The following is an 18,966-nucleotide window of genomic DNA, read 5'->3' as shown; positions in this document are numbered from 1 at the left end:
GCTCCAGCCTGGCTTCAGCCAGGGGCAGTCCACCTCACATTCATACTCTTCCTTCTCCTCCTCCTGCTCTAGATCTTGTTTTGGGGCCTGAGGGATCTGAAGAGAGTGAACCTGGCCCAGGTGGACCGGCCCCGGGTGGACATTGAATGTGCTGGGAAGGGGGTCCAGTCAGCCCTCATCCAAAACTACAAGAAAAACCCCAACTTCAGCACTTTGGTCAAGTGGTTCGAAGTGGTGAGTGCCTCCTCTTCCCCCGAGCCCTCAGCTGAAACCCAGATTTTCTGGAGCCCAAACCATGGTTCCTAGCCCCTTGCTTCAGTTTCCCCACGGCAATGGAGAACATGAGCTCCATCCCAGTTGGTGATAGCCTTTCTCTGATGGCTCCCAAGCCATGCAGGAGCTGCTCCAGACCTCTTCCTCCAACATGATCCCTGTTTTAGTCCCTGCTGGCCTTTCCAACCACCAAAGTAGACATCCCACAGCCCACACCCAACCCTTGATAACCAGCACACCTTTGTTTCCCAGGACCTCCCAGAGAATGAGCTGCTCCACCCACCCCTCAACATCCGGGTGGTGGACTGCCGGGCTTTTGGGCGTTACACCCTGGTGGGGTCCCATGCTGTCAGCTCCCTCCGAAAGTTCATCTACCGCCCACCAGATAAGAAAGCCCAACACTGGAATATGACAGGTACCAGGCTTGGGCCATGGGGACCTGGCTGGTATGGGTCATCGGTGGGGCACTGCGTGCAACTGAGGGGCAGGGAAAAGAGGGAGATGGGTTGTAAGGACTATGGGGCATTGCCTGCTTGTTGGTTAAGCAAGCAGTGCTTCAGGGTTTGGGTCAAGGGGGTGAGAAGGCACAGGGTGTGAGGCCATGAGTCCCCTTTGATTTTTTGATCTGTGGGTCTCACTGTGATAACCGCGTGCTCCCCCTGATACCTTTAAGACAAGAAAGGCTGGTTCATCTCTAACATCTCTGTGGCTTCATGACTCTGCACTCCCCAAATGTTCCTCAAGACTGGGAGATGAATTTACCATGCTCCGTGCCTGCTGCTGCTATTATTTGAGTAAAGACTAGAAAGCTAGACTGGGGGTGGCCACCCTCTCAATCCCAACCACCACCTCATCTATCAGCACCAGAGAATTCCCGACAGCAAAAACCATCTCAAACCCACTTTTCCTGCACCCAGCACAGCAGTCAAGGGTTTGGTGAGCCACAGGAATTGCTCACCTCCTCCCAGGCGTTGGTGGAAGAGGAGGCACTCTTGGCTGGGCAGAGACAGGAGGTCTGTGGGGGGATTGCCAAGGGCCATCCCTGGTTCCAGCCACAGGTTTGGACCTGTCCATGCCAGATGACACTTTCAGGGCAATCATCTTCTCTGCCTCTTCTCCTCTGGACACTGGTGCAGGTGAAAAAAACCAATCCTTTCTCATCATCTGCTTTCCTTTGCTATGGAAGGGTTTTTTAATCATGCTGTAAGGGTCTGTGCTCATTTCCTCCGCTCTTCTTCTCTGAACAGGGCAGTCACACATCACTCCTGCATGAATCCTCTAGGATCTCACCTGAGGTCTCAGTTTCTCCTCTACACTATCCTTCTCTCTTGTTCTTTCTCTTTCTCTGTCCTCTGTCCAGCTAAACACCTCAACAGCTATCTGGCAATGGCCAACGGGGCCCATCGCTCTCGCCCCACAGGGGAGATCGTTGTCAATATGGAACCTGAGGTTCCCATCAAGAAGATGGAGACGATGGTGAAGCTGGAAGCTGTGAGTATCCATATGTCACCACCACTTTAGCATCTCTTTCCTCACTGGATTGCCAGTCTTTGAGGGATTCCACCCAAACAGAAGCCGCCTTGTCCTGCTGAACACGGGGTTGGGCTGATGCCTGGAATGAAGGGCCTTGGGTCATTGTCAGTCCTACAAATTGGCCCCTTTCTGTCCTCTCTGAAATGAGCTGGTGCTTGCTGCCCAGAAAAGGACTGCCCTGGGCTATGCAAATTAGGCAGCTTTATGTTTTCCTTCAAGAACAGTCAGATGGGAATGAGCACCCACGAGCACAACCCTGGCCCTGTCTGTGACCAAGGCAGACACAAGTGACCCATCGGAAATTCCCCATCTGCACAGCTGCAGCGATCCTGCCTGTTCAAAGCACTGCACACTACGCAGTCTCTGCAAGCAGCCAGAGTCACACAGATTTCCCTGAAACTTTTTTCCTTTTTGCAATAGTTTTGAGACATTCAGACGGCTACATCAGCTCTTTGAAATGCCCGTTCAGCAGTCCAGATGGGTGGTCAGCGTGGTGTTGCTGCACAGCCACTGTACAGCAAGTCTGAGCCGTACAGGACACAGCAGATGTGCGTGGCATAGAGCTGACCCAGGCCCACAGAGTCAGTCTGAGGCAGCCAAAGCTCTTTAGACCTGTTGTGCTTGCCCTGAAAATTCGGCACTGTACGCACTGGACAGGCAAGGTGTCCCAGAGGCGTCAGGCTTTGTTCACAAACTGAATGTGCCTGTGCCCATTTTCTTGCCCAGAACAGGGATTTCAACTCCTTCTTGTACTCGTTCCAGAGCTTCCTCCACAAAAAGCAACAGATTTCTTTTTGCAGGAGGCCCTTTGCAGCAACATACACACACAACCCCCTACACAAGCAGCACATGCGCATACATGTACCTATAGGCATGTTGTGGGCTCCAGATATGCGTGGCCCCTCACGTGTGCGCATTTACAGAAAGGCTATGGCACATACAAAGCCTCACAAGCACACGTGTACAGATACATACACATACATACACCCCACAAGGTCCCTGGTGCATTTACATATGCACTGATATGTAGAGTTCCTCCTGTGTGCACAAGAAGCTGTATCATGTCCGTCTGCTCACACAGCTTCATGCAACAGGAGCTACAGGATATGTGTGCGTGGGTATGTCTCGAACACCCCAACACCCACATGCTTCTTGAAATCTACCCCAGTAGCTTGCAGACCTTCCTAGATAGACAAGAAAAGCTCCAACAGAGCAGAGAGGTGTTATCCACGCTGAAGGCCAAAGTGTCTTTCCAGACCCCATCCCTCTCTGTCTGGGACTGTGGTTCTCCCTTAGCAGAGCACAAGAGAGAGATCTCCCACGCGGAGATGGATTTGGTGTGTGTGTCACAGCAGATACCTCCCCTCTATGCAGAGCTTTCCCAGCCAGGGCTCTTCATTCAAGGCATTCAGTTCCTCCATCCTTGGGGAGCTGTCTGTGACTTCTGATGCATGCGTGTGCCAGTGTGTATTTGTACTCGGCTGAGGCTGCGCTGCTAACCTGCTCTCCCTCTCCCTGTTCCCTTCCACCCCGGGCGGCAGAATTCCGATGCAGTGGTGAAAGTGGACGTGGTAAGTGATGGATCTGCTCTGCATCCCTGCTCCCAACCCTCCGCTCCCTATCCAACCCTTCTGTGCGGCTTTCAACGGACCATGCATCCTCACCAACCCCACGATAGGCGCGTACCAGTGCCCCTCCGTCCCAAGGCAAAGACAGAGCAGCGTTGGTCTCATCAATAGATATGGCAGTGGCCTGGTCCTCACAGATTGGGAAGTGCTTCTGGGCCAGCACTTCTCAGCCCAGCTGTGCCAGGAGGAGCAGGGCAAGCAGTACCCTGTGGGAGAGATGCTGGTTAATCCCACCAAAACCAGATACCAGCTGCAAAAGGCTTTATGCACCAATAAGTGGGCCCAGAGGACTTTGCTGGGCAGAGGGAGGATTGCTACCGTGTAAGATTCAGGTGCTGCAGCGTGGGAAATGCATGGATGAAAGGGATGATGGATGGGAGGGGTTGTCTCGGGACTCTGACACTGTGTCTCTCTAGAGCCTTGGGCATCTTGCTTTGCTGCTCTGTGCCTCAGTGTCTGCAGCTGTAAAAGGGGGAAAGTGCTAATGAGGCCACCCAGCCAGGAGGGTTCGGCCTTCTCAGGTGCTTCACCCACCACCTTTGCACTTCAAGAGACATTTCACTTTCATCTGGTCTTTCTTATTCTCTGTCTTTGCTTCCCTTGTCCCTGCAGTCTGAGGAAGAGAAGGAGAAAAAGAAGAGGAAGAAGAAAGGAGGAGGAGGAGGAGAAGAAGTAGAAGAGGAGGAGCCAGACGAGAGCATGCTAGACTGGTGGTCCAAGTATTTTGCTTCAATTGAGACTATGAAGGAGGTGGGTGCAGAGCAGAGGAGGGGTGTATGTAGCAGGGGAAGAGGAAAATGTTTCCTGCCTGCACAGTCTCACCTATTTCCAGCTACTTGCAAAGGCTTGGGGCTGTGCTGCTTTCCTCACTAACCTTGCCTGACTGTCAGCAAGGCTTTTTTTTTACCTGGCAGAGCTGAGCAGGATTCCTCTTCCTTGAGTGCACGCTGGGTGGACTTTGTGACCTGTGTTTGTACTCAGACACAGGTATTTAACAGCATCAGTGCTGAAGGCTGCACAGAGCAACTTTGATTTCTCCAGCGCTGCCAGAACCTCGCTCACAGCTCAGATGGGAAGAGCGAGCTGTGACCCTGAGTTAGGCATTTCCAGTGAGCACAGAGACCTCGGCACAAGCACCCACTCTCTGTTCGCTTCATTTCTCCTCCAGCAACTCCGGCAGCAGGAAGCAGCTGCAGCAGAAGCAGAGGAGAAGGAAGAAATGGAGATTGCAGAGGGTAAGCAGGTTGCGAATGAGGGAGGGAGCACGGCAGGGAAAGGTGGGACCAGGACTCCTTTTGGTGCTTGAACATCCCTTTTGGAGCATGCCGTTACTCTTCTGCCAAGCCAGATGCTCACAGCGTGTTGTATATCCCCGTGTAGGATCAATTTTTATGAATGCACGCCTGGTGTGGGCTGTGTTGGGCTAACATGCTAATGCCAGGTGAATCCAAATCAGAGCATGGTATTGTGACAGCCTCCAACCCATCCATGCTGGGAGGAAGGCCATGTGCAAGTAATACAGACTAGTGACCAGGATCCATGTTATTGTCTGGGGACATTTTTGTGCAATGACAACTTAGTATGTCATTAAATGTCCCGTCGCTTTGGCTGTGCAGATGTGTTAGCTATAGGACTGTATGCTTGAAGTCTGTTGAGCACACCAAGTAATAGATACTTCTAGATCACCTTCATGGAGTTTTCCATCCTCGTTTTGCAGGAGGCTTAAAATTGTTTTCAAATTTTGCTCTACTTTTGCAAGGGAAGATTCAACCAGGCAAAAGGTCTGGGATTCATCTAATCTGAGTGCTTTTACCTGCGTGTAGAGGCTTTCTTGTCTGCTGTTCTAGCACAGAGAGTGAAGAAAAATACGCAGTTTTAGGGCAAGTTCTCTGACCTATTTTCAATACAGTGTTACGATAAGATTAATTGTGCCCTAAATGCATTTTTCTCTGAAGGAAGTCAGGGGTCTGTAGCTCACATGGAGTGCTGTAGATGTCTAAAGTTGGGTGAGAGGAATTTTGTACCACAAGTGAGTTTGGACATGTTGGTCAAGGGTGACTTTGTCCAGTTGCAGCCTGGAGGCTCCTTGCCAGTCCCACCAGCAGGGCTTGGATGGGTTTCCCTGAGGACTTTCACTCATGCTCTCCGTATGTCCCGCAACCCCATGACAACGGGTTGCTGTCATGCCCGGGCAATCCAAAATCCATTAGCTGAGAAAAATACAGAGCCTGGTTTCTTTTGGAAGACTAGTCTTCATATGATGAGAAAGATGAGGCCGGGTCTTGCTGAGCTTGGAGACAACTCTGAGCAGCTTCTTCCTGGGCTTGCTGTCATGGCAGGGCTGCTGGGGGGTGTCTTGTGTCCTGCATTGTTTTCCTTCTGTCTTCTGCGAAGGGTCTGTTTCCCCTTGGCACTCCCATTCTTTCCTCCTTTCCTCTTCCACATTAAGTCTTTCTCTGTTGTCATCTGTCTGTCCCCATCTGCATTGCTCAGCAGTCATGAAAGCTGGCAGAGGCAGAGATGGATGGGGATTGTGGAGGGGTGGGAGAAGTGTTCTTTGAACGTGCCCTTCCAGGCAGCCTGTTCCCAGTGCGGTTGACATCCCTGGCTGGTGGTTGCTCTGATTAGAGACCCTAACAGCCCATCATTGCAGCTGGTCATGGGCAACACCTCTTTAAGGGCAGCAGCCTGTGCTCTGGTGCTTGAGCATCAAGCACTGTCCCCTCTGCAATACGTAGGCTGGGGTTTTATTCTCCAGGCTGCATACAGAAGGAAAAGCCTCCACTAGAAGGAAGAAAAGGAGATGTTGTGGGCAGGATCAGGTCTTCTCGCTGCTAGTGAAGCTAGCCAGAGCCCAGCACTCTCAGTCCATGTTTTGTAGTCCCCCAAATGACTTGTGCTCAGGTCAACTTTGGAAGCTCCCTGCACAGAGACTTTGGGCTCCTGGAGATGCTGTGACCTGGGCAGCGGTGGCCAGAGTCAAGGAAAGACAGGAGAAGGCTCGGATGGGAGCTGCAGGCAGTAGCATCTGTCAGCTTTCATGCTCCTCCTGTTTGAAGGACTTCCATCAAGTCCCCCCTCCCTGTCTCCTCCACCCCTCCTCACCCTCATTTCCATCTCCTCCCTCCCCACCACTTCCCCTCGGACTCAGAAATCAAACTTGATGACTCTCCCATGAAAGGCTCCAAGAGTCAGGCGAAGAACAAGGAGAAGTCCAAGGCACCCAAAGACGATAAGAAAAAGAAGCAACAGTCAGCCCCTGAGCTTCCCGAGAAGAAGAACAAGCAGAAGATTGACGAACTGAAGGTGCGTATGTTGGCAGGGGAGGAGAAGACCCTGCCTGCTCTGTGGCAGGCTGGAAGTCTGGCAGGATGGCAGTCCCAGCCCCCTGGAGATCAGAGCAGGATGGATCAACCCTGCATGAGGCACCTTGCCTATCTGAGGGTTATCTAACCCTAGGTGAGATGTGCCTTGGGACTGCCAGCTTCTCTCCATAGTTTGAAGGAGTCAGAGGTAACAAGCTTTACAGAAAAGGGGTTGCCCTGGGCTAGGAGCATCCTTGGGGCAGCTTGGATGTGCCCTGGCTGGAGGGGAGAGTTTTCCAGCCTGGCCATGGCTGGCCCAGCCAGGACTCAGGGCAGGGATGGGCTCTGGTTCAATGTACTGGCCCATGGTGTTTATTAGCATTAACGTAGTCTGTGATTCTGGGGCTCAGAAGGGGTTTAAACCTGGGTCTTGCACAGAGCGGGGAGAGCTGCCTTGCCCATTCAGCTGAGCTTCCCTCTTGTACGTTATCAGTTCGGGGAGGTGCTTGTGGCATCAAGGTCCAACCCAATGACCCTGGAGATCCTTTCCCTTCCTAGAGAACTTGGCACTGGGAGCTGAGGTGTCCATGTTCCCTCTGAGTTGCCTCAGGCAGTCGCCGTATCTTTTCCTCACCTTTTTTTTCTTTTTACCTAATTCCCCTCCTTTAACTTTCTGTCATCTCAGGTCTTCAACAAAGAGCTGGAAACAGAGTTTGATAACTTTGAGGACTGGCTGCACACCTTCAACCTGCTCCGTGGGAAGATTGGGGACAACGATGACAATGCAACAGAAGAGGAGCGGATAGTGGGGAGGTTCAAAGTGAGTTTGGTTGCTGAGTCGGGCCAGGGCAGGGGCAGCTTGGGGAACCCTTGCCAACAGGTTTCTCTGCTGAAGCTGGTTTAGCAGGAAGGGGTTGGGTGCAATAGAAACCAATTTGCATTGACCCAGCTGCAGCACCTTGCAGGGAGGGAAGGCCTCCAAGGATAGCCCCAGAAATCAGATGGCTTCAAAAAGTGCATCCACAGCGGTGGTGATCTGCAGGCAAACAGATCCTTGATGATTCTTACAGGAGGCCAAGGGAAAAGCAGATCCTCTTTCATGCCTGCTGTGGATATAAGTCTTGCTCTGGGTTATCTCTGTGAACCATTTTTCACCAATACCGGTCACCTGGGCTCACAGCCATGTTGCACCATTGCCAGGACCCACGCAATGTAGGAGCACATCTGTCAGCTATGATTCTTGGACAAGAACTTTTTTGAGGGTGGGATCCTGGCCAGACGAAGCCTGTTGATGCCAGTTTTGCCCTTTGTTTGCTTAGCAGAGGAGATGAGCAGGCAGTTCCCCACTTTAGCTAGGATCAGATTAGGGGATTAGGATTAGGGGAGCATAGAAATCAGCAGTGTTTCAATGTGGTAGTTCCCAGACTTTCCAGCCTATCCCTTGTCAACCCTTTTATTCCCATTGCTTTTGTCCTCCTGTCAGTTTTATTCTTGGAAATACCTGTCCATAAGCACCTTGCTAGCCTGATTCCTCTGCAGGCCTCCTTCCCTTTGTCCAATTTCTCTGCTCATGGTTGCAACCCCTGAAGAGGTGCTTGCACAGTGGAGGAATTTTCCAGATCTGGCCTGTCTGTTCCAGCACGTCGCTAGAAACAGGGATATTGACTGGGTCCTCAGGAAGGGTGGTTTGGGATGGGTCTGCTTATCCTGAGCCCCTGGGCAGCAGGACTCTCATCGGGCTGTGCGCTCCCTCGCACTAGGGCTCCATGTGTGTCTACAAAGTGCCGCTCCCTGATGATATCACCAAGGAAGCAGGATACGACCCGAACTTTGGCATGTTCCAGGGGATCCCCAGCAACGACCCCATCAATGTGCTGGTCCGAGTCTATATTGTGCGGGTGAGTATAACTGTGTGGTGTAGCAAGGCGTGATCCTGCGCTCCCTTCCATGATGCACAGCCAGGAACTGGTCCCAAAGCTGTAGGGATGTTGGTTTTTAGCGCTCAGTGCATCAGGGCCAAGGATGCAGCATGAGGAGTGAAGCAACTCATTGATGGGGACTTGAATGGTGTCTCCATAGCTTTTGCTCCAAGCACTGGGAGCAAGCCAGATCCAAGCTCCTGCCAGATCCAGAGACCTTTCTTCTGGTATGTAGGATGGACCGGCGTGTCTGTCCTAGTGCTTAACTCAAGTTGAATAATTTGGATCAGCCTGGGCTGCGAGGTGCTGGTTCCTTACATAGCCATGACACCTCAGTGAAGTACATGCAGAGCCAAATAGGAGCTGGCAGGGTCTAGTAGACCTGGTTGAAGGGCATGGCACCTCCTTGAACACACGCTGAGCTAACGCACGTTTCTTTATATGGAGTATGCTCTGGAAAAAGTCCTTTCCTGACCTCTAAACTAGTCATCCGTGTGTCCCCAAGCATGTGAGTGAGGTACTGAAGCCAGGCACTTAAGAGGGATCTCAGTCCTGCTAGAAGAACCCAGGCTGCCCTTTGTCACCACCTTGTCCCAGTGTTTTACAAACGCAACCTACTTTCGGCTCCATTTCCTACTAGCCTAATTCTTCATCTGTGCTGCATCCCATTGCCCAATGGGGTCACGAGTCTCCCATCCATCACCAACAGACTGAGGCTGCAATGGTAGACACCAGCCCGGTCAGCACCACCACCAACCAGGACCGGCTGGATGTGTCCTGGCATGGGCATCTGCTGTTGTGTGCCATGACGGAGGTTAGGACTGAAGAGTTTGGGGATACTCACCCCCTTTACGGGAAGAAGCCAGAAGCCCTTGGCCCTCATGTAGTGAGTGGAGAGAATAAGAGGGGAAGGGGACAGTCTTCTCGACATCTTGGTCAGGTTGTTGCTCGGTATTTCTTCAGTGGAGCCTGTTTCTTTCCACTGATGAGAGAGATGCCAAAGGAGACTGTGGTTATGTCTCTCTGAGGGGACACAGCCAGCCCCAACCCCTCCCCAAACCGGGACAGGGATCAACACAAGGCAAGATGATTTATCCCCAGTTTAAACCAAGCCTCTCTATTCAGGGGGACCAAAGAGCTTAGCTCCATGCCTATGGCCAGGTAAGGCCAGCTGGTCTCAGGGATGGAGAATGGGGCCATCCCTGAATTCTTCGCTACTGTGGATGGCACTGATGTGTCTCATCTGTTCCCTACAGGCCACGGACCTTCACCCAGCTGACATCAATGGGAAAGCCGACCCCTATATTGCCATCAAGCTGGGGAAGACGGACATCAAAGACAAGGAGAACTACATCTCCAAGCAGCTGAACCCTGTCTTCGGAAAGTGAGTTGCCCCAGCCCTGTTACCTGTCGGCACCTGGAAGGGGTGAGTTAAGCCTGAGCCAAGCTTGCCAGCCCTTGGACCTGCACCCTATCCATCTCGCAGCCCAAGCAAGGCTCAAAAGATGGGACTCATCACACAGAACTTTCCTTGCAAGCAGTGTAGGTGTCCTCATTTCAGTCATCTGTCCTTCTTTGCCAGTGGCATGGTCAATATAGTAAAGGGTATTTAAGAGACGTCCATATCTGATCAAGATTAAGTACCTAGTTTAGGTATCATTAGATCTGAACTCCAGTGAAAGTATGGCCTGGATCTCCAGTGACACACGAACTTAGTTTCAGGGCTATTGACACTCAGGTCAGGCAATCACCCTGGGCCACCTCCTGTCTAGGGCTGCTGGATCTGAAACAGCCTGTGCAGAGATTTAGTTAAAACCCCAACCTCAAATGTCCTGCAGTGGTAGATGCAAATTAAACAGTGTCCAGTGCTCCAGACTGGAGCAGACCCACCTCACCCATGTGTCTGTCTTGAGTAGCAGCCAAACCCTTCAAGAGCTTTTCTCTTTCCCCTCACCTGCTTTCCCCTGGCCTAGATCCTTTGACATCGAGGCCACCTTTCCCATGGAGTCCATGCTGACAGTGGCGGTGTACGACTGGGACTTGGTGGGGACTGACGACCTCATTGGAGAGACCAAGATTGATCTGGAGAACCGCTACTACAGCAAGCACCGAGCTACTTGTGGGGTGTCACAGACTTACTCCATGTACGAGCAAAGCTTTCTCTGCCCAGCCTTCTGCCTGGCCCCATGTCTGTCTCATCTTCCACACCAAGCCTAGATCTCCTGCAGGAATCTCCCTCCTTCGTTGCCTGCTAATGGAGGAGTCTGTGCTGTACCCTCACTCTTAAGACAGGTTTTGTGACCAGCAAAGCAGGGCAGCAGTGGAGCAGGTTGTAAGGAGCCCAGGGCAGGGAGGAAGGGACTGAGGGGCACTGGTGGGACTGGGTAGAGGGGTGAGGCCAGAGCTGAAATAGCAGCAGGGCCAAAGGAGCAATGCTGAGCATCAGGAGTCAAGTGGGGTGCGCTGAGGATTTCAGGTCTGAGTCAGCACAGAGTGAAGGGGCTGGCGTGGAAGGTGCTAGCAAAGTGTAGAGAGGGGGCACAGAGGGACCTAGTCTGCTCTGAAGTTTCACGTTTGCTGCCTCAGATCCTTTCCCTGTGAAACCTGGGTCTGTCATGGCGGTAGCATTTGTTTTGCTGGTAGAGGGGAAGAAAATCACTTTTTTTCCTCCAAATCTTGCTACTACTTCACTGACCGTGCCCTTCTATTCACAGACATGGTTACAACACCTGGCGTGACCCCATGAAGCCCTCCCAAATCCTGTCCAAGCTGTGCAAAGAGGGCAAGGTGGATGGGCCGCACTTTGGGCCAGGAGGAAGAGTGAAAGTTGCCAACAGGGTCTTCACCGGCCCCACGGAGATTGAGGATGAAAACGGTACCTGCCCCATGGGATGAAGGTTGTGGAGGGGAGCACAGTTCTGGGGTGTCCCCTCATCATCCAGGATTGGAGACAGATGTAGTGGCCCCATCACCCCAAAGCAGCACTGCAACCACTCTCCATCCACCACCTTAAATGGACTTTCCAGTATGTGACCAGTTAGACAGAGTCTTATAGACCACCCAGGCCAGTGGGTTGCTCTCAGAATCACTTACCGCCATCTGTGGCATAGCATCACCAAAGCTGCCTTTGAAAACTTCCTCCTGGCAGTGTATGCCCAAGGAGCAATGAAGACAGCCCACCTGGGTTTTCCAGGGTTTAGGAAGCCATTCTCCATGTAACCGCATCCCCAAACAATGGTTGTGTCCCAACACACTCACGTGTGCTCAAGAAAGATTGAGGCAGGCCAGGAGGGGTGCAGAAGAGGAGGAGAACGTGGTCAATGGATACAGAGCTTGTTCAGCCTGGGAAAATGCAGACTGGCAGGAGATCTGGACCTTCTGTAAATGACTAGGGTTAGAGAGAGGAGAAAGAGAGGAGTTAGGAAGTGTTGGCTGAAAGACAAATTGTACACAAGGAAAGGGAGAGGAGTAGCTAGCAGGCAGTTCTGCGCCCTTGGAGTAGGGGTAGAGGAACAGGGTTGTTTGCTGTCCCTGGTGTCTCTCTGCCCAGTTCTCCAAGCTCAGCCCTCCCTTTGCCCACGCAGGTCAGAAGAAGCAGACAGATGAACACCTGGCCCTGGCTGTGCTGCGCCACTGGGAGGACATCCCACGGGCAGGCTGCAAGCTGGTCCCCGAGCATGTGGAGACGCGTCCGCTGCTGAACCCTGACAAGCCGGGCATCGAGCAGGTCCTCAAAGTCCCAGAGCAGAAGTGGAGGCAGCCCATGCTGCAGAGCCTCCAAGCAGGGAGCAGAGATGTCGGCTGGGCAGAGCAGCCGTAACCCACCTTGTTGTGGGCAGCGGAGACGGGGGAGGCATCCTGCAAAGAGTGGCACTTGGGCATCTACAGCCCTTAACAGTCACATGTTGACCCTAGCAGGCTAAATCTTCGGTGCCTTTCCTGCTCCAGCCTTCATCCATTTCACACCCCCAAGTCACTTGGTCCCCTGACTCCCCATGCCTGTGCACCTCAGCACCACGCCATGCCAGGAGACAGTCTTCTGCAGAGGGTGAAGAAGGACTCATGGCATGCAGGAGCCCTGCCTTGCCCCATATCTGGCAGGGTTCAGTGCTGCATGTCCTGCCCCACATCTGGCATGGCCAGACTGATGTTGAAGGGCAAGAGGAGCTGGGGGGGGGGACACTGCCGGGTGAGGGGGGGCAAGGAGGGACAAGGGGAGCTGACTGCACCTCTCCAACCTTGCAGGGTCGCCTGGAGATGTGGGTAGACATGTTCCCCATGGACATGCCAGCGCCTGGCCCTGCCACTGATATTTCCCCCAGGAAACCAAAGAAGTAAGGAACCTCCCAGCCAACCAACCCCAGGGAAAACTCAAGGCTGGGGATGGACTCCTGCTTCTCCCTTCTCCTGCTGCTGCTGCATGGCCCAGCCTGGCCCTCTGCCTGGGTACCTCAACCATGCTGGCATTTCCAGAGATCCCAAGACTGGAGGCATCGAGTGATGTCTTCCCCTTCCAGAGCTGCTACTGAAGGGTGGTATCCCACTTGTTCCATCCCCTGCAGCTCCTGATCTCTCTCGTCTGTGTAGACTAGGAAATTAAATTGTTACCCAGTCCCCAGCACAGGGCCGGGGCAGAGCAGTGCACCCAGCCCTGACCCCCTCCCAGGCAGGGGCAGGGTTAGCCGAGGGCAAGGCATCCCCAGGCAGTTTGGATGGGCCCTTTCCGGGAGGTGATGGCTGGAGCCCAGGGCAGGGAAGGTTACTGCGACAGAGTTGGTCAATCCCAGCAGGACAGAGCAGGCAACAGGCAGTGTAATAAAAGTTCTTCCCTCCCCACCCTGCCCTCTCCCAACTCATTTAGGGAGAAGAAAGACATTTCTTCCCTCAGCATCCCTCCTGGCCCTGCCTTACCCTGCTAGACTGTGTCCTTGGGCCCCTTTTCCCACCCCAAGGGCCAGGATACAGGGACAGCACTGGGCATCCCAGTGGGAGTCTCTTGCACTCCCATGCCCAGCAGATGACTCCTTGGATGGAGAGAATGTCCCTTGATCCCAGCGGGCTGCAGATGGGGTCTGAACAGCAGGGCAGGCAGCTGCAGGAAAGCTGAGGCCAAGGGCAAGGTCCAGACACCAGCACAGACTGGAAGAGCAGAGGGTTGTCTACAGTGCAGCCCCAGGGCAGCCATGCTCAGCAGTGACCCATGAGCTGGAGCTGAGATGTTCCTATTGATGGGCTGAAGAGAGGGTTTGCAGGTAGATAGCCTGTGTCAAGCAAGGTTATGCCTGGTTATCATCCTAGGGGTTTAATCCATCTCCGCTGTCTTTGTTGGGAGCACCTGGCACCACCTGACACGAGCTGTAGGTGCTAGGTGCTGGAGAGGCACAGCATGGGACAAGCTCCCACTCATGGGTGCAGACAGGAGCGGGCTGGGGCTGGAGGAGTTGGCAGGAGTCCCACAGCTGGGCTCAGCCAGGGCAATGCCAGAGGGAGATACCAGAGGAGGCGGGTTAAGGAAGTTGTAAATCCCCTTCCCCTCACTGTAGGACTCCCTGGTACTTCTAGCGATGTGTTGTGCTTGTGGCCGCATGGCTGTGTTTCTCTGCCACCGTCCCCCAGCCTTCTTTCAGCCTTTCCATGTTGCAGCTGCACCCTGCGAGGAATCTGGCATCTGCTCTTCCTCCACCCGTTCCCACCAGAGCTGCTTTCTCCATCACCAAAATTCCCAACCAAGCCAAATGTGACTGGAAAACCCCGGGCTGCTGCACACAAAAGGCAGTGCTGGGAATACCTCGGAGTCTCTGAACCTGCTGCAGTCCTAAGAAGGACTGCGATGCCCAGCGGGCTGCCCTGGACATGGGAGCAGGGCTCACTTCTGAAGGCAGCAACAAACCCAATCCCCCCATTTGTAGGGGGTGACAGGCCCGCTGAGTAAGGGGGGGGAAACCAGGAAGAGAGCTGGACTCAGACTGTTTTGCAGACCTCATTTTAGCCACAAATCTACCAAAGACCTGGGCTGTCCCCTCGAACCTTTGGCTTGGGTCTCGCAAAGGTTCAGAGCAGAGGGAGGTAAAGTTCCCCTTGCTGCTCTGCTCACCCTGCCTAGGCTGATCTGAGCTCATGTGGAGATCCCCCTCTTGTTCTTGCCCTCATGATCCCTCGATAAGATCCCTGTGAGCAGTTCCCTGTGGTCTCAGTGCCTGGCCCTGGTTTCTGGCAGCATCACCCCATTCCCTCCTGCCCCTTCCCCTGCCCCTGTGCCTCACCTCCTTCTCTCCCTTCCTCCTGCCAGATATGAGCTTAGAGTGATAGTGTGGAACACAGACGAGGTCATCCTGGAGGACGATGACTACTTTACTGGCGAGAAATCCAGTGACATTTTTGTCAGGGGGTAGGTACAGCATGGCATGCCAGTACCACCTCCTCTGCTGCTCCCCGGGGGGTGCTGGTGCTCGCTGGGGTCCCCGGGGTGGTTTTGGAGCTGGGAGGGGGGTACGACATGGACCGTGGTGCAGGGTCAGATAGCACCCACACTGTCATTGACTCCTGTGCTGTGTTTCTTGCCTCTCCATCTCTCTCTCTTGGCTGCACAACCCACTCCATGTGCCTGGCCTGGCCACCCAGCTCTGAGCTGTGGGCTATTATCTGGAACACCGATGAGGTGGTTTTGGAAGATGATGCTTTCCTGGCGGGAGGGGGGAAAATCTATGTCAGGGGGTAATGGCTGAGGCCTCGCTGCTTGGTCCCATCTGCCCCTCTTCCCCTTTTTGAGGTTGTCTTGATGCCCCCACTTGGCACTTCAGCCCTGCAGCCTCCAATGCCAGCATCTGGAGCCAAATTGCAGTTAGTTCACCCAGCAGCAGGGGAAAGCCCCTTCCAAAACTCACCCGTACAGAGATGAGGGGACCCACACCTGCTCATAGCCCAGTTCTTTACAGGACCTCAAATCAATGCAATGGCATTTCAGGCTGGTGGCTGACTATGCAGTGATTTCCCACCACTCTGTTAAACTGCTCGCTGCTTCCTCTGCAGCCTCGCCAGCTCAGGCCAAGTCTCCTCTGCTTGCACCTCGTGCTGCTCTCAGAAAACTGGGTCTGTTTTGGCGTTTCAGGTCCCAGTGGCTTTTCTGCAATGGCTCTGAATCTGAGATGCCCCAGCCCTTCCCCATCAGTGTGGCGGGGGATCACTTGACCTTTGTGTTTTGCGGGGCAGAGCAGGGCATCGGCACGCTCAGAGCCCGAGAGAACAACCCTGCATTGGGTGCCTGTGCATGGAGTCGTGTCCCTGCTGGCTGCAGCCCCTCAGGACACACCTGAGAGCACCCTGGGGAACAGAGGTGCTTGGGCTCATCAGAGAAAGAAGCCGAGGGGCACTCACAGTCTTTAAAACAAAGCTGTGTTCCCCCAGGGCCCCGACTCGCTGGTATGGACCATCCTCTGTGTCCCTTTTGCTCTGGGAATCCTGCTCACCGGAGCCAGAAAATTAGAGGCACAAGCACATGTGATGGCAAGGTCATCATGGCCACCCCATCTCCCACAGCGGCATGACTGGGACCCCGCTGTCTCCAGTGACACAGTGCCCATCTGAGCTGGGCATTTCAGGTCCCTTCACTGGAGACTGGGTCAGCAGAGACAACCCCACCCTCCAGTCTGTCCGCTCCACCAGTGCAGGATGGGGACATCCTTCCAGCATGCTCTTCTCCAGACTCCCCAGCAATGCTCCTTGCTCCTGTCCACCTCTTTTAACATCTCCCTGCCCAGAGAAAGACCCCTGACAACCCACTTGCATCTCTTGCTCTCCGACGCCCCTGTTCCCTCTAGGGCCCTCCTGCCCCCATGCCCATTCTGCCCCTTGGAGATGCTGCTGTGGTGATTCGAGCAGCCCCAGCCCATTGCTCACGCCTTTTAGGTCCTTCCAGTCTGTCCATGCCTTGCTGGCCTGGAGACGTCCTGGCTGCACACACAGGGTGGTCCTGTGCCCTCTCCTCCCTCCTGTAACGTGTGCCACCCCTCTCATCCTGCAGGTGGCTGAAGGGTCAGCAGGAGGACAAGCAAGACACAGATGTCCATTACCACTCACTCACTGGTGAAGGCAACTTCAACTGGCGCTACATCTTCCCCTTTGACTACCTGATGGCAGAGGAGAAGATCGTCATCTCCAAGAAGGAGTCCATGTTCTCCTGGGATGAGACCGAGTACAAGATCCCAGCTCGCCTCACCCTGCAGGTCTGGGATGCTGACCACTTCTCAGCCGACGATTTCCTCGGTAAGCCAGGGGTCCGCTGAGCTGGGGCAGTGGGGCAGCCAGCAGAGAGCCCATGGCTCGACAAGTAGGGAGCAGTGTGGGATAAGACAAAGCCTATATAGGAACAGAACCTGGAAGGGCAGCTCTGCTCCTTGAGTCCACAACATCCTACAAACCCCCTTTAGATGCTGCTGGTAAGAGCAGGTAGGATGAGAGCCCTTGTCTCCACTGCTGCTGTTCAAAGGCTGCTCCTGTAGCAAAGATGTCAGCTTTTTAGTTTGCAGAGCTAGTTTAAAGTTGCTCTCCAGGGCAGGAGGTGCTGGCCCAGCCCACAACTCAGCATTTTGGGGGTGTCAACATCTGTGCTCCCCTTTCTCCTGCCAGGGGCCATTGAGCTGGACCTGAACCGCTTCCCCCGGGGAGCCAAGACATCAAAACAGTGCAGCCTGGAGATGGTGACAAACGAGGCAGAGCTGCCCATGATCTCCATCTTCAAGCAGAAGCGGGTGAAGGGCTGGTGGCCGTTCGTGGCCAGAGATGAGAATGACGAGCTGGAGATCACCGTAAGGATGGGGAAAAGGGAGGGATTTTGCATCCAGGGGACTGCACTCTTTGCAGACACCCTCCACGCCCCCGCACTTGCCTCTGCTCCCGCAGGTCCCCTCTGTCACCATGTCTTGGGGGGCTGAGGTGGGGAGCACTGCTTAGGTCTCAGCACAACTCTTTGCTCCCTGCAGGGGAAAGTCGAGGCTGAACTGCACCTTCTGACGGCAGAGGAGGCAGAGAAATCCCCCGCTGGGCTGGCTCGCAATGAGCCTGATCCACTGGAGAAACCCAAGTAAGTAGGAAACCCCGCTCCCCAGCAGGCACCTGGACTTCTGGGAGGTGCTGTGGGGTGGTCCCCAGGGAGGGAGACAGGCATAGGAAGGTGAGAAGGGGTCACACTGGGGAATGTAGGAATGAGGGTTATGGGCAGAGCCATCTCTATTGGTTCCCCCCCCCTTGCCTGCTACTCACTGCCCCACTGCTTTTCCTTACTCTGTTCCTCCGCTTCCTTTCCTTGGCTCCATCCCTTTTCCTTGGCCTCCCACCTCCTCCTCCTCCCCTCCGGTCCTCACCGTCAGATTCCAGCTTCAACTGGAAGCCTCACGCTCCCTCACGAACCTGCATTACTCCATCTGGCACATGTCATGCTGACTCCCCTTGTCCACCCTCCTGGTCATCCTGGTTGGGCTCTTTCACTCTGTGCAGGCTTACCCAGGGAAGGGGATCCTGCACCTCCCTTTGCCCATCATGTCCGTTGTTGCGCTGCCTGCCGTGCATCCCTTCTCTATGGCCATGGCATTAACGATGGGTATTTGCTTCCTCTGCAGCCGCCCGGACACGTCCTTTATCTGGTTCCTGAACCCGCTCAAGTCCATCAAATACCTCATCTGCACGCGCTACAAGTGGCTCATCATCAAAATCGTGCTGGCCCTGTTGCTCCTCATCATGATCGCCCTCTTCCTCTACAGCATGCCAGGCTACATGGTCAAGAAGCTGCTGGGAGCGTGAAGCACGGGAGCCTCCCTCATGTCCCCAGCCCTGCGCCACGACCTTCCCCAGCCCCATACCTTTCTCCTCGCTGCAGCCTCTCAGCAGCTTCGGGGAACACCTCCTCCCTGCTGCTCCTGCTGCTGGGCCTCCTCTTTTGCCTTCCTCCTCTGTGGGTCCCATTCATGGCTTTAGTCCCAGAGAAATGGGGTCGGAGGGTGGCGTCGATCCCGAGGCTGTGCGTCCCTCAGCGGGGCTGGTAGAGGTGCCCAGCTGGCTACTGTGGGGCACCCAGGCTGGGAGTCTCAGAGCCCTTTGCCCACTGTGGCCATGGCAGGTGCCCTCCTGGGGAGCTCAGCCCCCGGCCCCAGGGGAAGGGGAGCAAGAGCTGGGGCTGCATTGCTGGAGCCATGCAGCCGTCCCGAAAGGCTCCGTGGAGGGACATTCAGAAACAAGGATGAAGTGGGGACCTGGGACAACTGGAGACACACCAGCCCCACCACCGTGGGGACGGCACAGAGTGGCCCCAACGCC

General features: G+C 54.4%; 1 protein-coding gene across 1 annotated transcript in view; it reads left to right on the top strand.

The window, feature by feature from the left end:
• Window positions 1–18,453, top strand: part of OTOF (otoferlin) — a 113,363-nt gene extending 94,910 nt beyond the window's left edge. Inside the window, exons 28-46 of the mRNA XM_075497212.1 lie at window positions 73–234; window positions 526–688; window positions 1,634–1,764; window positions 3,348–3,377; window positions 4,047–4,184; window positions 4,603–4,669; window positions 6,616–6,740; window positions 7,425–7,559; window positions 8,500–8,637; window positions 9,915–10,042; window positions 10,632–10,802; window positions 11,373–11,533; window positions 12,243–12,385; window positions 12,904–12,992; window positions 14,948–15,046; window positions 16,679–16,920; window positions 17,284–17,462; window positions 17,637–17,737; window positions 18,273–18,453. Of these exons, the coding sequence (XP_075353327.1) occupies window positions 73–234; window positions 526–688; window positions 1,634–1,764; window positions 3,348–3,377; window positions 4,047–4,184; window positions 4,603–4,669; window positions 6,616–6,740; window positions 7,425–7,559; window positions 8,500–8,637; window positions 9,915–10,042; window positions 10,632–10,802; window positions 11,373–11,533; window positions 12,243–12,385; window positions 12,904–12,992; window positions 14,948–15,046; window positions 16,679–16,920; window positions 17,284–17,462; window positions 17,637–17,737; window positions 18,273–18,453 (2,583 nt within the window). The remainder of the gene's footprint in view (window positions 1–72; window positions 235–525; window positions 689–1,633; window positions 1,765–3,347; window positions 3,378–4,046; window positions 4,185–4,602; window positions 4,670–6,615; window positions 6,741–7,424; window positions 7,560–8,499; window positions 8,638–9,914; window positions 10,043–10,631; window positions 10,803–11,372; window positions 11,534–12,242; window positions 12,386–12,903; window positions 12,993–14,947; window positions 15,047–16,678; window positions 16,921–17,283; window positions 17,463–17,636; window positions 17,738–18,272) is intronic.
• The last annotated feature ends 513 nt before the right edge of the window (window positions 18,454–18,966 follow it).

Source organism: Mycteria americana, chromosome 3 (genome assembly GCF_035582795.1).
Source record: "Mycteria americana isolate JAX WOST 10 ecotype Jacksonville Zoo and Gardens chromosome 3, USCA_MyAme_1.0, whole genome shotgun sequence".
Lineage (NCBI taxonomy): Eukaryota > Metazoa > Chordata > Aves > Ciconiiformes > Ciconiidae > Mycteria > Mycteria americana.
The sequence above is the reverse complement of the archived record's forward strand: the minus strand, read 5'-3'. Positions and strand labels throughout refer to the sequence as shown.